General features: G+C 38.9%; 1 protein-coding gene across 1 annotated transcript; it reads left to right on the top strand.

Moving 5' to 3' along the window:
- The first annotated feature begins 6,663 nt into the window (after positions 1-6,663).
- LOC101635425 (olfactory receptor 11H6) lies at positions 6,664-7,647 on the top strand. The gene has a single exon (XM_004694697.2). The coding sequence runs from the start codon at positions 6,730-6,732 to the stop codon at positions 7,645-7,647; it is 918 nt and encodes a 305-aa protein (XP_004694754.1). The 5' UTR covers positions 6,664-6,729.
- The last annotated feature ends 4,500 nt before the right edge of the window (positions 7,648-12,147 follow it).

Raw genomic sequence — 12,147 nt, 5'->3', positions numbered from 1 at the left:
TCTTAATAGAACAGCATTCTTAACCTTTAGCTCTTCACTGTCTTCCGGGTTGGGGAAAAACTGAAAGTTCCATGCTTATATAAGTGATATGAGTTTTAATATCAGATAAAGTAGTAGATTTATAGAAGATCTACTATGTTTGCCACACCAGGGATATAGTATAATCAAAATAGTCAAAGCCACTATTTATAAGGACTTATCTTTCTGGTAGAGAGCAATAAAAAAAGAAAGAAAGAAAGTGAAAATACAGCATTCCACAGAGTAATAAGCAGTAAGGGGAAAAAGGAGGGAAGACAAGAAGGAGACGAAATATTACGTAAGATGATCAGGAAAGCCCACATTGAGAAGGCAATATGTAAGCAAAGCTTGTGAAAGTTGAAAGAGCCACATTGACAGCTGAGGGATGAGCACTTAGGCAGAGGGAATCAAGTTCTCTACAAGAGCCCAAGGCAGCACTGTGTTCCAGTTCAGTGTGGAGACTAGTTTGGCTGGACAGAGAGATTAATGGAAGGGCATTAAAGAAGAAGACAGAGTGGACAGAAGGCAACTTGTACAGGACTTTGTAACCATGAGAACTTTTAATTCTGAAGGGTTATTCTTTTTCACATTAAAAATGTCATCTTTGTGTTTGTTTGTTGACTATCGATTAGAGAAGAGGGAACTTTCAACTCTATTTCTACAAATAAAAAGAACAAAACTAAATCAAAAGAAACCTTATCTGACTACAGAACTAAGGCTACCAGAAAGAGGGAGGGAAGGCGGGAGTGAACGAAAGAAGGGGCCCAATTAAATGTGGTAAGTTATTACAGGGGTTCTAATGGTAGACATGATATGACAACATTTGCAAAGATGAGACTCTACACCCCCAAAACATAGTGTTGTACACAGTGTTACTCAATAAACATAATTTAAAATAAGTAAATAAAACTCTTATTTCTAATTGTCAAATTTTTTCTCTCTCAAGAAAGTTGCATCTGTAAACTGTCCTTGAGGATGTATATTGGTGACAGGGAAAAGTTAATGCCTTGTCTAAGAGGAAAGGAAAGTCCTCCTAGACCACAAGAAAAGAAATGCTGATTTTGGAATGATATTTTCACAACCATCTTAATAGATAATAGGCAGTTAGGAAACCATACCTGGGGCTCTCGAACCACACTTGATTATATTATGATAATATAGTCACTTACAAATACTTGCAGATTGACTATTTCATGTCATTTTCATAGCAGCCCTATAGAGTACACAACAAAAGTTAGTCTGTATTTAGTATACAAAAGAGTCCACCAAGATCTTATAGATAAAAAGTGAAAACACTGAGACTAAAGTCTAGATTTCCTGTCTCCTGGTTCTCTCTCTATTACCCCAACTCTTTCTCTTTAGATTTAACCTCTGACACCACCTGGTGTCCTTTTTTCATCCCAGTCACCCCTTTTCTGACCCCACCTGGTGTCCTTTTTTCATCCCAGGTCACCCCTTTTCATCTGCTGCTTGAATAACTTTCCACATTTCCTGGCCTAACCCAGGTCTCTTTCCAATATCTCTCCAGCTGTATAAACCCTATCTTGTTTCTCCACATAAAACACAACACACAATATCATCTATAATTCAGCTTCAAGTACCAATTATTCCTAAAAATATCATTCTTAGCCCTCTCTCCAAACCAGGTACAATGAATTCCTCATCCTGAAATCCTTTGATACTGAGAAGCTGGGTTATGTATGTATGTATGTATGTATGTATATTTTACATCATAGTTCATTTTTTTTAAGTTTTATTTATTTTTGCATGGGATACAGGCCAGAGGTGCAGGGCAGTGAGAGAATTCACCAGACACAGAGTGGGTAGCAAAACAGGGAGATGGATGAAGTATACTGCTCAAAGGAGCAACGGGCAAGACAAGAGAGGTCTGCCACGTCATATGGATCACCTCCGGGGCAGGGATCAAACTCATACTGAAGTGGCTTTAACTTCTTAAAGCTGTGCTTTAACCCACTGCGCCACCAGGGAGGGCCCCATCATGGTTCAATATTGTACAATGTATGCTTATATGCTTTCTCCTCTCAGGTATAGTCCCCATAAAATTTCCAACACCAATTCATCCATGAACCTTCACCATAGTCCTTTGTATTCTTCTATCCCATTTTGATTCCAAGAGGAAGAGTTTTCAAACTTCAGCAGGCATCAAAACACATGGAAAGAATGTTAAGACATTGTTAGGCCCTCATACCCAGAGTTTCAACTCTCTAGATCAGGATGAAGACTAAGGTCATGCATTTTAATAAATCTCAAGTGATGTTAATGCTGATGGTACAAAGAAAATGGCTCTGTCTTCACATAGCCTCACTCTTAAGCCCACTGGTGTTCTCTACTGTGGCTGAGTTCAACTCTCTGTCCCTCATGTTGTCTGCCTCTTCTCACTTGTACTCTTGCCCTGTTATCAGTGAATGAATTCATACTTGTCCTCACTGGGTCATTTATAGTGCTAAACTATTATTTTCACTAGTAGGCATCATGGCAGTCAAAAACACCACAAATCCACTTTATAGAAGAGTACATTTTTTCAAATAAGTGTGCTTAAGCTATCTTTAAAATTCTTAAAGTAAATTTCTTTCTACTGTGCTGAACATAAAATCAAGCAAATTTTGTATGGACAACGAGTGTTTTTAATATCAGGTCTTATAGGTTAGGCACCAAGAATGAGTGCATACAGGTTAGGCAGGCCTGTTTTGAAGAGAATGTCACCCGCACACACAATTTACATTCTTTCTCTCTTTTCCTATGAACCCATCCCACTGGTCCCTGCCCCAGGTGGTTCCTTAAAGGAAAGTTATCTCCACACAGAGGAAAGTTTTCTTGGCATCTCTTGGATTTCTACCCAAACCATTGTGTCTCACTAGTCAAACCACTGTGGGAAAAGTAAGCAAATATAGCTAGGATTCCATGCATGCACTGAGACCTGCATGCCTCCCAATGAGCTCACTGGGGAACAACAGTTCCTATTCAGTAGAGACCTGCAAACTCATAATAATCACTGACATGAAAAATATACTTCATTTAGTTCAGAACTGAAAGAAGCAATTCTCCTGAGCCACAATACCACTTGTTTTTCTTGAATGAGCTTTCAGGTTGTGTAATGAGGACAGTCTTGTGGCTAAAGTTTCTTGCACATCTTCCTGTTGGAGCGAGAACACCTCCAGGTATGTAAGGAATGGAGACTGCATGGGTGTCTCTTGCTCCTGTGCACCTCTGCTGTCAGATACTAAGAACATTCTGGTTCTTCTGCGAATCCATTAACTCTTCATTTTGTTGTTCTTTGGAGGAATAATGTGTTAGGCCCTGCAGTTCTCACCTCAAGTGCTCAGTGACCTATTCATATTAAGAGCTCTGGCATCTCACAGTTCCCACTACACTTTGAGTGGTGGGTGCTTAAATGGTGGTGCTCAAATATCTTGCATATCTGAGCAGGCCATTTGATTTCCTTCAGTTAGAATGGACCCTGAATCCTGAACCACTTTTTTTCCTCATTTTATTCAATGATATTTTGATGGCTAGCTGCCCTTCAGCAGAGCAATTAAAGCAAGCTGCACTTATATTTTAAGAGTTGTTGGCAGGTGACAAGTAGACACAAAGAAATAAATCAGCAGACTCTTGTCCTTTGGTTTTATCTGTAACTTTAAAATCATAAATCTTTTTTTTTTAAAGATTTATTTATTTACGCATACAGAACTGGGGTACAGGCCAGAGGTGCAGGGGCAGTGAGAGGAGTCACAAAAGACAGAGTGGGAAGCAGAACAGGCAGACTGAGGAAGTACACTGCTGAGGGGAGCAGCAGGCAGGTCAGGAGAGGTCTGCCAAGCCATGTGGGTCACGTCCGGGGCGGGGGCGGGGGCCGGGGAGGGTGTTGAAGAACTCGCACTTGAAGCAGCTGCTGCTAGGTTGCAGTGCAACCTAAATCTTTTTTTTTTTTTTTAAGATTTATTTATTTCCTCATACAGAACTGGGGTACAGGCCAGAGATGCGGTGAGTGAGAGGATTCACCAGAGACAGAGCGGGGAGCAGAACAGGCAGATCAACGAAGTACACTGCTGAGGGGAGCAGCGGGCAGGTTAGGAGAGGTCTGCCGTGCCAAGTGGATCTCCTCTGGGGCAGGCAGGGATCGAACTCATGCGGAAGTGGCTTAAGCTTCTCAGTGCTGTGCTTTAACCCACTGCGCCACCAGGGAGGGCCCAATCATAAATCTTTAAAGAAAGAAGAATCCTTATACTTTTCATATAAAAAAAATGTACTTCTCTGGACAAGTAGCTCAAATCCCAAGGATGTGATTGCTGCTACAGAGGAGGAACTGTGCATACAGACTGGATTGTCCGGAATCTTTGTTTTTCTTCTCTTCTCACCAATTTCTCATCTAGTCACCACTTGAGGTGACTAGAAAAGTGAAACTATACTCCAGCTACTAGAATATATACTTCTGAGTGGGAAGCAATGGCTCCAGTAGATTTCAAAATAACTGTGAAGTTCAAATTACATGTGAAGTTCTCTGACCCTTCCAACTTTCTATTCCATAGAAAGTTAAAATGTATCTGTAATGTCAAAAGGTCTTGGACATTATCAAGTCACATAACCAAATTGGAGTCAGAACTTATGGCTTGCCTGGTTCCAGGTCAAGAACCACAAATTGGAACTGTATTCTGTTCCAAGAATAACCTTACTACATAGATTTATCTAAGTTATTCCTAAGAGAAAGCATTGGCCCAAAGCATAGAGTGGTGATGCTATAAAACACAGAGTTCAAGGACACCCCAATCCCACAGAGACATAAAAGTACCCATGTAGGTGGCATTCTTGAATATTATTATCAACCATAAGTTCTAATTTTATTTCTGAGGTCACCATGTACCTTATTACTTAGGACACTGCTAAGAATACATACAATAAGCAGCATATAAACATTTTTTAAATACCTAATTTATAAATAAATGGATAAAGTGCTCTACTGTAAATTTAGTGTTCGGGGGTTTTGATTGCTTGTGTGTTTCTTTTGACAGCCCAGTAACCATATTTTCCAAGCAAAAGTGATAGCATGTATTCTGGCAAAAATAAGTCTAGCTAAGAGAAGTCTACTGGAAATTACATCCTCAGGAATTTTGATACATAAGGTCACTATAATTATAGCATATTGAACTAAATCACATGAACAAAATTTAGATTTTTTTGTAAAAGTCATATTTATTAAAGATATTTTTATCATTTCAAAAATGTTAATACAGATACTCAGAATTATCTTGGCAATAAAATAATGATCCTTGGGTTTATTCCAGGCTTGATCAAGTACTGAGAAGTTCTCTTGCTCTCTCCAGAGTGTGTAAATGGCATAGAAATGGAATATTGTGAGTATCTTAACAGTTTCATAAATAATATGGTTAATTATCTTACTTTTGTAGCTGACTATATACCTGAATTGAAAATAGTGATGTGGTTAATCCAGACGACTATGTTCAACTTTAGCCAGGAAACATTAACACATACAAATAAGCCTAAAGCAACAGTTTCAGAAAGGTTATTAGTAAAATAGCCAAGTTTATATCCTAACTCTTAGTTAAGCCAATATAAGAAAGTCCTTTCTGATCTCAGAACTTCCTGCCACAACCCCTCTGTTTTGTTTATTTAACTTAAAGGAAGATTATGAATGGACAAGCCATGTGTTTAGGAATTAGTTCCCAGCAAAATGAAAGCACATAGTTTTGTTTACCAGAGAAACACCCAGTGGCAAGTTACCTCAAGAGCCCTCTCTAGTGTAAAATAGCATAGCATAGCTTGAGGCAACACAAGCCAAGGGAAACCGCATCTCCAGGGAAGAGCTGCCACCAGTTAATTCAGATGTACCGCTCCCCCCACCACCTGTACCACTCCCCACAAGCAGCACAAAGAAAGAGGAATTGGACTTTTGTGTGACTTCAACAAAGTGGGGTCCCAGGATCAACAGATAGAATATAGAAGATAGATTTTGTCCAACCTAAAGAAGTGATTTGAGAAAGCCAATGCTCCTCAAAATGATCTGAGGAAATAATTCCACAAATCAAATGCCACCAGGAATAATGTGATCTATATAGAATGAGCTAAATAGATGGTTTTCAAGCTATTTATAGAATCCTGAGGGCTCTGAAGCACCACGGCAAAAGACTCTAAGCAAGAAGATTCAAGTCTCCCCACACACACACACACACACAAATCCATTTTTTTTACTGTTTTTTTTTTTTGTGGAACTTCCCTATACAAAACTTGAGTAAGAAGGCTATTAATAGCTCTTTTGCGTCCAATTTATATTCAACTTTATTTCAAAGCTAGAGGGTGTATTCAGTTTATATGTGCATGCAGGACACCTAAGGGGCAATGATTTTAACATGAAGGACTGAACAATCCTGAGACTCGGGTTTATAGGAATATTTGAGATGAAGTGGGGCTGGATCCATGCCAGTCTCCAAACGGGCCAGCGTACACAGGAGTTACTGACTGTGCATATTTAAATAAGCCCCTCATAGCCCTCTGTAAAAGAGAAGAATACAGCTCCACAGCTAACAGGGAGATAATATATGTAAAATGAGATAATATATGTAAAGACTGTAAATTTTCCAACAATTTGTTGGCAAAACCTATAAATATGCATTATGATTCATTCATTCATCAGTTACTTCTGCTTTTCTAACAGCTTTGAAACTCCACAACACAACAATGCATTTTATAACTGAATTTGTTCTCCTGGGTTTTCCTGGGGAAAGGAAGAACTTCTTCTTCTCATTAATCCTGATGATCTATCTCCTGACCCTGCTAGGGAATGGGGCTATTGTCTGTGCAGTGAAATGGGACAGGAAGCTTCACACCCCCATGTACATCCTCTTGGGAAACTTTGCCTTCCTGGAGATCTGGTATGTCTCTTCCACTGTCCCAAACATGCTGGTCAACATCCTTTCAGAGACGAAGACCATCTCCTTCACTGGCTGCTTTCTCCAATTCTATTTCTTTTTTTCACTGGGCACAACAGAGTGCTTCTTCTTATCAATTATGGCTTATGACAGGTACCTCGCCATCTGTCGCCCTCTACATTACCCTTCCATCATGACTACAAAGTTCTGTGTGATTTTGATCTGTGTTTGCTGGTTGAGTGGATTTCTCTGCTATCCAGTGCCCATAGTTCTTATCTCCCAACTTCCCTTCTGTGGACCCAACATCATTGACCATATTGTGTGTGACCCAGGCCCGTTGTTCGCTCTGGCCTGCATCCGAGCTCCATCCACTGAGCTTATGTGTTATACCTTCAACTCAATGATTATATTTGGGCCCTTCCTCTCCATCTTGGGGTCTTACACGCTGGTACTCAGAGCTGTGTTTCGTATTCCCTCTGGTGCTGGTCGAACTAAAGCTTTCTCCACATGTGGGTCCCACCTAGTGGTAGTATCTCTGTTCTATGGAACGCTTATGGTGATGTATGTGAGTCCATCCTCAGGGAACCCAGCAGGAATGCAGAAGATTGTCACTTTGATATACTCAGCAGTAACTCCACTCTTAAATCCCCTCATCTATAGTCTTCGAAATAAAGACATGAAAGATGCCCTAAAGAAAGTTCTGGGATTAAGAATTAACAAAAACTAAAACATCTTTGAATGAAAGGTAGTATTTGTCACTTCTGACCTTAGTAATTTATAGCAACAATGGAGAATGTCCAGAAAATCATGATCTGACTTTCACTTAAGCAGAGGGAGAGAATTTCTTCAGTTCCCTAGCAGTTCATGTTCAGTTTATTAATGATAGATGCTCAAATAAAACATTTTCAACTATATAATTTGAGAAAAAAAATATATATATATATATACTTTTTCTGTGGTGTTTCTTTGTTAGTTTTAGTCTTAGCTGGTGGAAGGAATGAACTGTATGTTTAGCTGGAGTCATGCAAGAGAGGATGCAATCTTGTAAATACAGAAAATATTCTTTAAGACAAAGACTTAAGGGACACACACAGACCCAAAAAAAACCCCAGAAAACCACCTAATGATGACATTTTCCATTGACTTTAACACCAAAAACAGAGTCTAGTAACTAAAGTACAACTCTTCTCCTTGCCTTTCAAAGCTCTCACCCAGTAGTCTGCTCCATTCAGTCTTCTCTTCTACTGCTCTGCTGTCTAAGACTTGCACTTTATAATAATCAATCTTATTTTAACATAAATACACTTTCTCCCAATTGGGCATCTTTACTCAGTAGGGCTTCCTCTTGAAATCAATTGTGACAACACCTTTGCTTTTATATTATGGAACAACAAAGCCCTAAATATATTAATACCTCTCAAAGGCTAGAGGGCAAAATCTCAGTCAAATTTTCAGAGAAAATTAGACCAAGAACAACTTCCAGTTTTATGCCTAAATCCCATGTTGGACCAGGAAAGGCATCGTCTGAGAGGTCAACTGACCTCAAATGAGAATAAACTGTTTCAGATATATACATGCTGGAAATGAAATTACTGTGCCAGGAAGACAGGCTCACTGATATTAAGTGATGAAATATGCTAGTACAGTGTTTCCCAAACCCTTCCACCACCAAAGCATGTTTGGTGACAGTAGTTGAGAATATGCAGTATTGGGGGGAAATATTTCTTTGAAATTCAAAGTTTGCACTTAAGAATCATCACAGATTATACCTCCTACCCCATGGTACATAACGTATTTGGTTAAATACAATATTTAATTCTCTGAGTAAAATGTGCCTTCAGGAAGACATTTAATTAGGAGCATTGTGTATCTCATGGTACAATATCACATACCCTGTCTGAAAAACACACTCAAGACAATGGTTTCCCTTCGTGAGGTAATGTAGCACATTATTTTTAATAATCCCTATGGGACAATTTATCCAAAATATTAACAAAACTCCCTAGGCAAGAAGTAAAGAGGCCCCTGAGGAAAGCATGGAAAGTCACAAGGTCACATGAAGACATGCCTGAGCATTCTCACAGTAACAAACAGGAGCATAAAAAGGGCCACCACATAGTTTCAACACACTCTGTAGAAAACAAGCCACTTAGTGTGTGAGGGAAAGTAGATATGCTATGCCCAGAGCTCACACCCAGGGCTTCTATATTAAGGCCAGAGAAGGAGAGATTTTTTGTGACCTCCCTGTGGACTCTCTCCAGGCTGACCTAGAAAAATTTCATGGTGAACAAAAGAAATCGTCTCTGATGGGTATTGCTGCTACTCTACGCCACAGGTGGGTCTATTCACCTATACGTTCAATATGTTCAAGAGACTAAGCATCAAAGAATTTGGTTTCTCTTTTGGCTTCAGAAATAAATAACTCTTCAGTGTTTAGATCATTATAGAACTCATGCTTTCTAAAATAAGTTCACTAAATGGTGCCAAAATCATCCACAATCTCCCTCTTGGCCAGAGAATGTATGACTTCTATAGCGACTTTGAACTAAACAGTATGGAACTAATTCTATCCCACTCATATTGAAACCAAGAAAAAATGGGAATTTTGCTTTTATTCTCCTGTCAGCTCTACCTTTTTGTCCTTTCTTGTATTCATCTGTACCTCCAGGAGAGGTAATATTAAAAAAAAAATTAGGGTGAAAATTCTATCAATGTGTGTGAGGAATAAGATCCTATGTAGGGAACTGCTTCTTCCAGTTAGGCTGTCAATTCAATTCCATACTTACCCTGTAGCTAACTCAGAGTGTTTCTACAAAGTGTATTTTTTTTAAAAGATTTATTTATTTATTCGTACAGAACTGGGGTACAGGCCAAGGTGCAGGGGCAGTTAGAGGATTCACCAGACACAGAGTGGGGAGCAGAACAGGCAGGTCGATAAAATATACTGCTGAAGGGAGCCGGTATGCCAGGAGAGGTCTGTCACGCCATGTGGTCACCTCCGGCGAGCAGGGATCGAACTCATGCTGAAGTGGCTTTAGCTTCTTAGTTGCTGTGCTTTAACCTGCTGCGCCACCTGGGAGGGCCCAAAGTGTATTTTTTTTTTTTAATGTCAAAAAGAACTGTCTGTAGCTCAAACAATGGAACTCAATCTTGCACATTTTATTTTGTGTCAAAGTTTGTGAATCTGAGTTCAAGTCAATACATACTGTCTGCATCACACATACTGTCTGCATCATACTTTCTCAGCATGTTGAGAAGCGAGGTCCCTTGCTTAGAAAGCACAGAGTTCCCTAAGTGAGAACTAGTTTTTCACAAGGTTTCACCACTGTGATGACCCATGCAAGCCAGGTTAGTTCTTCTTTCACAAGAACTGGGGTGAAGGCCAAAGGTGCTGGGTGGTGAGAGATCTCACCAGAGACAGAGTGGGAAACAGGGTAGACAGATTGATTGAAATACACTGCTGAGGCCCTCCCAGGTGGCGCAGCGGGTTAAAGCACAGCACTAAGAAGCTTAAGTCACTTCCGTGTGAGTTCGAGCCCCGCCTGCCCCGGAAGTGACCATATGGTGTGGCAGACCTCTCCTGACCCACCTGCTGCTCCCCTCAGCAGTGTACTTGGTCGATCTGCCTGTTCTGCTCCCCACTCTGTCTCTGGCGAATCCTCTCACCTTCCGCATATCTGGCCTGTACCCCACCTCTGCACAAATAAATAAATAATTCTTAAAAATAAAGAAAAAAAAAAGAAATACACTGCTGAGGGGAGCAGGCGTGAGACAGGAGAGGTCTACCACACTATGTGAGTCAGCTCCCTGGCTGGGGATTGAGCTTGTGCTGCAATGGCTGATAAGAGCTTCATAGTGCTGTACTTTTAACACTGCACTAACAGGGAGGGCCCCATCTTAGTTTTAAAAATTAAAAGAATTTCAGCACATCTTTCATTTTTCTTTTCTTCAACCATAAGACTTCATATGCTTTACATTCAAGAGGAAGGTTATATTTGCTACTAAATGAGTAAGTTGAGAATCACTTTATGCATTTTTAATTTAGTAAGCCTGTAGCAGCCTCGATGTCATAATGTATTTCTTATTTAACATGTCTTCAAGGCATACAAGAGGTTTTTTCTATTTGATTATATGTTCAATTACTATACTAAGTACCACATGTAATATTTCTATCAAGAAATTTTTGATGAAAATTCTCCTCATATCAATAAAAAATTAAAAGTAACTGGTTGAAGATATTTGTGGAAAATGCACTATGTAAAGCTAACATTATGTTCTCTGAGCTATATTTAATTATTAAAAACACCTCTTCTTTGGTAATTATATTGTACAAAGAATAAGACATTTTTTGGAATACGGGTAAATAGTTATTTTGAAACATCTTTGTACCTCTTGAATTTACTTATTTTGAAAATAGGGACTATTTTTTAATGGACTTTAAAGTAAAATATTCTAAATAATGACTTTTAAGGGGAAATTGTGACAACAGTAAGAAAAGAGTTTTAGAAGACAATTTTTGATGATTTTAATTTTAATTTCCTTCTCCAATAAATCTCTTATATTATATTCATTTTCAATGACATATTCTAAATGTATTTGAATCATTATAAATTGCCATGTAAAATTAATCATGGGATGAATGGTAGTGACTTACTGTTTAAAAATAAATGATTAAATACCAACTTGTAAATGAGAAGCAGTAAAATATGAATATCTTCAAATAGGAAATAGCAAGATATATAAAGAATTTATTATCTGAATTTCCATGGTATTTCTTCTGTTATGAAAAGCTTTTTTAAAAAGTTATCTTAATGGAGAGAGAGAATCTAAAGCAATATCAAAATTCAAACCGTTCAAATCTGTAAAAAGCGTGAGATTCAAATCTATTTCAAAATAATGGTATATGTATTCTATTTTGGAGTAAATGACAGTAATTATCACATCTAAACAGCTTTCACTAGAAAAATTTGATATAAATCAATGTTTGCCTGCCTCTATTTCAAGATTTCTTTATATGAAAAGATGAAATTTTACTGATTTTTCTACTGCCTCATAAAAGTCAAGTAGCCTGGGATTGTACATTTACAAAGAATCAGTGTCAAAGGTTCATTAAGAGTATGACAAAGGGCCCTCCCTGGTGGCGCAGCGGGTTAAAGCACAGCACTGAGAATCTAAAGCCGCTTCCACATGAGTTCGATTTCCGCCTGCCCCGGAGGTGACCACATGG

The sequence above is a fragment of the Condylura cristata genome, unplaced genomic scaffold (genome assembly GCF_000260355.1).
Source record: "Condylura cristata isolate star-nosed mole 26May11 unplaced genomic scaffold, ConCri1.0 scaffold00045, whole genome shotgun sequence".
Classification (NCBI taxonomy): Eukaryota; Metazoa; Chordata; class Mammalia; order Eulipotyphla; family Talpidae; genus Condylura; species Condylura cristata.
This window is presented reverse-complemented; position numbering and strand designations above follow the sequence as displayed.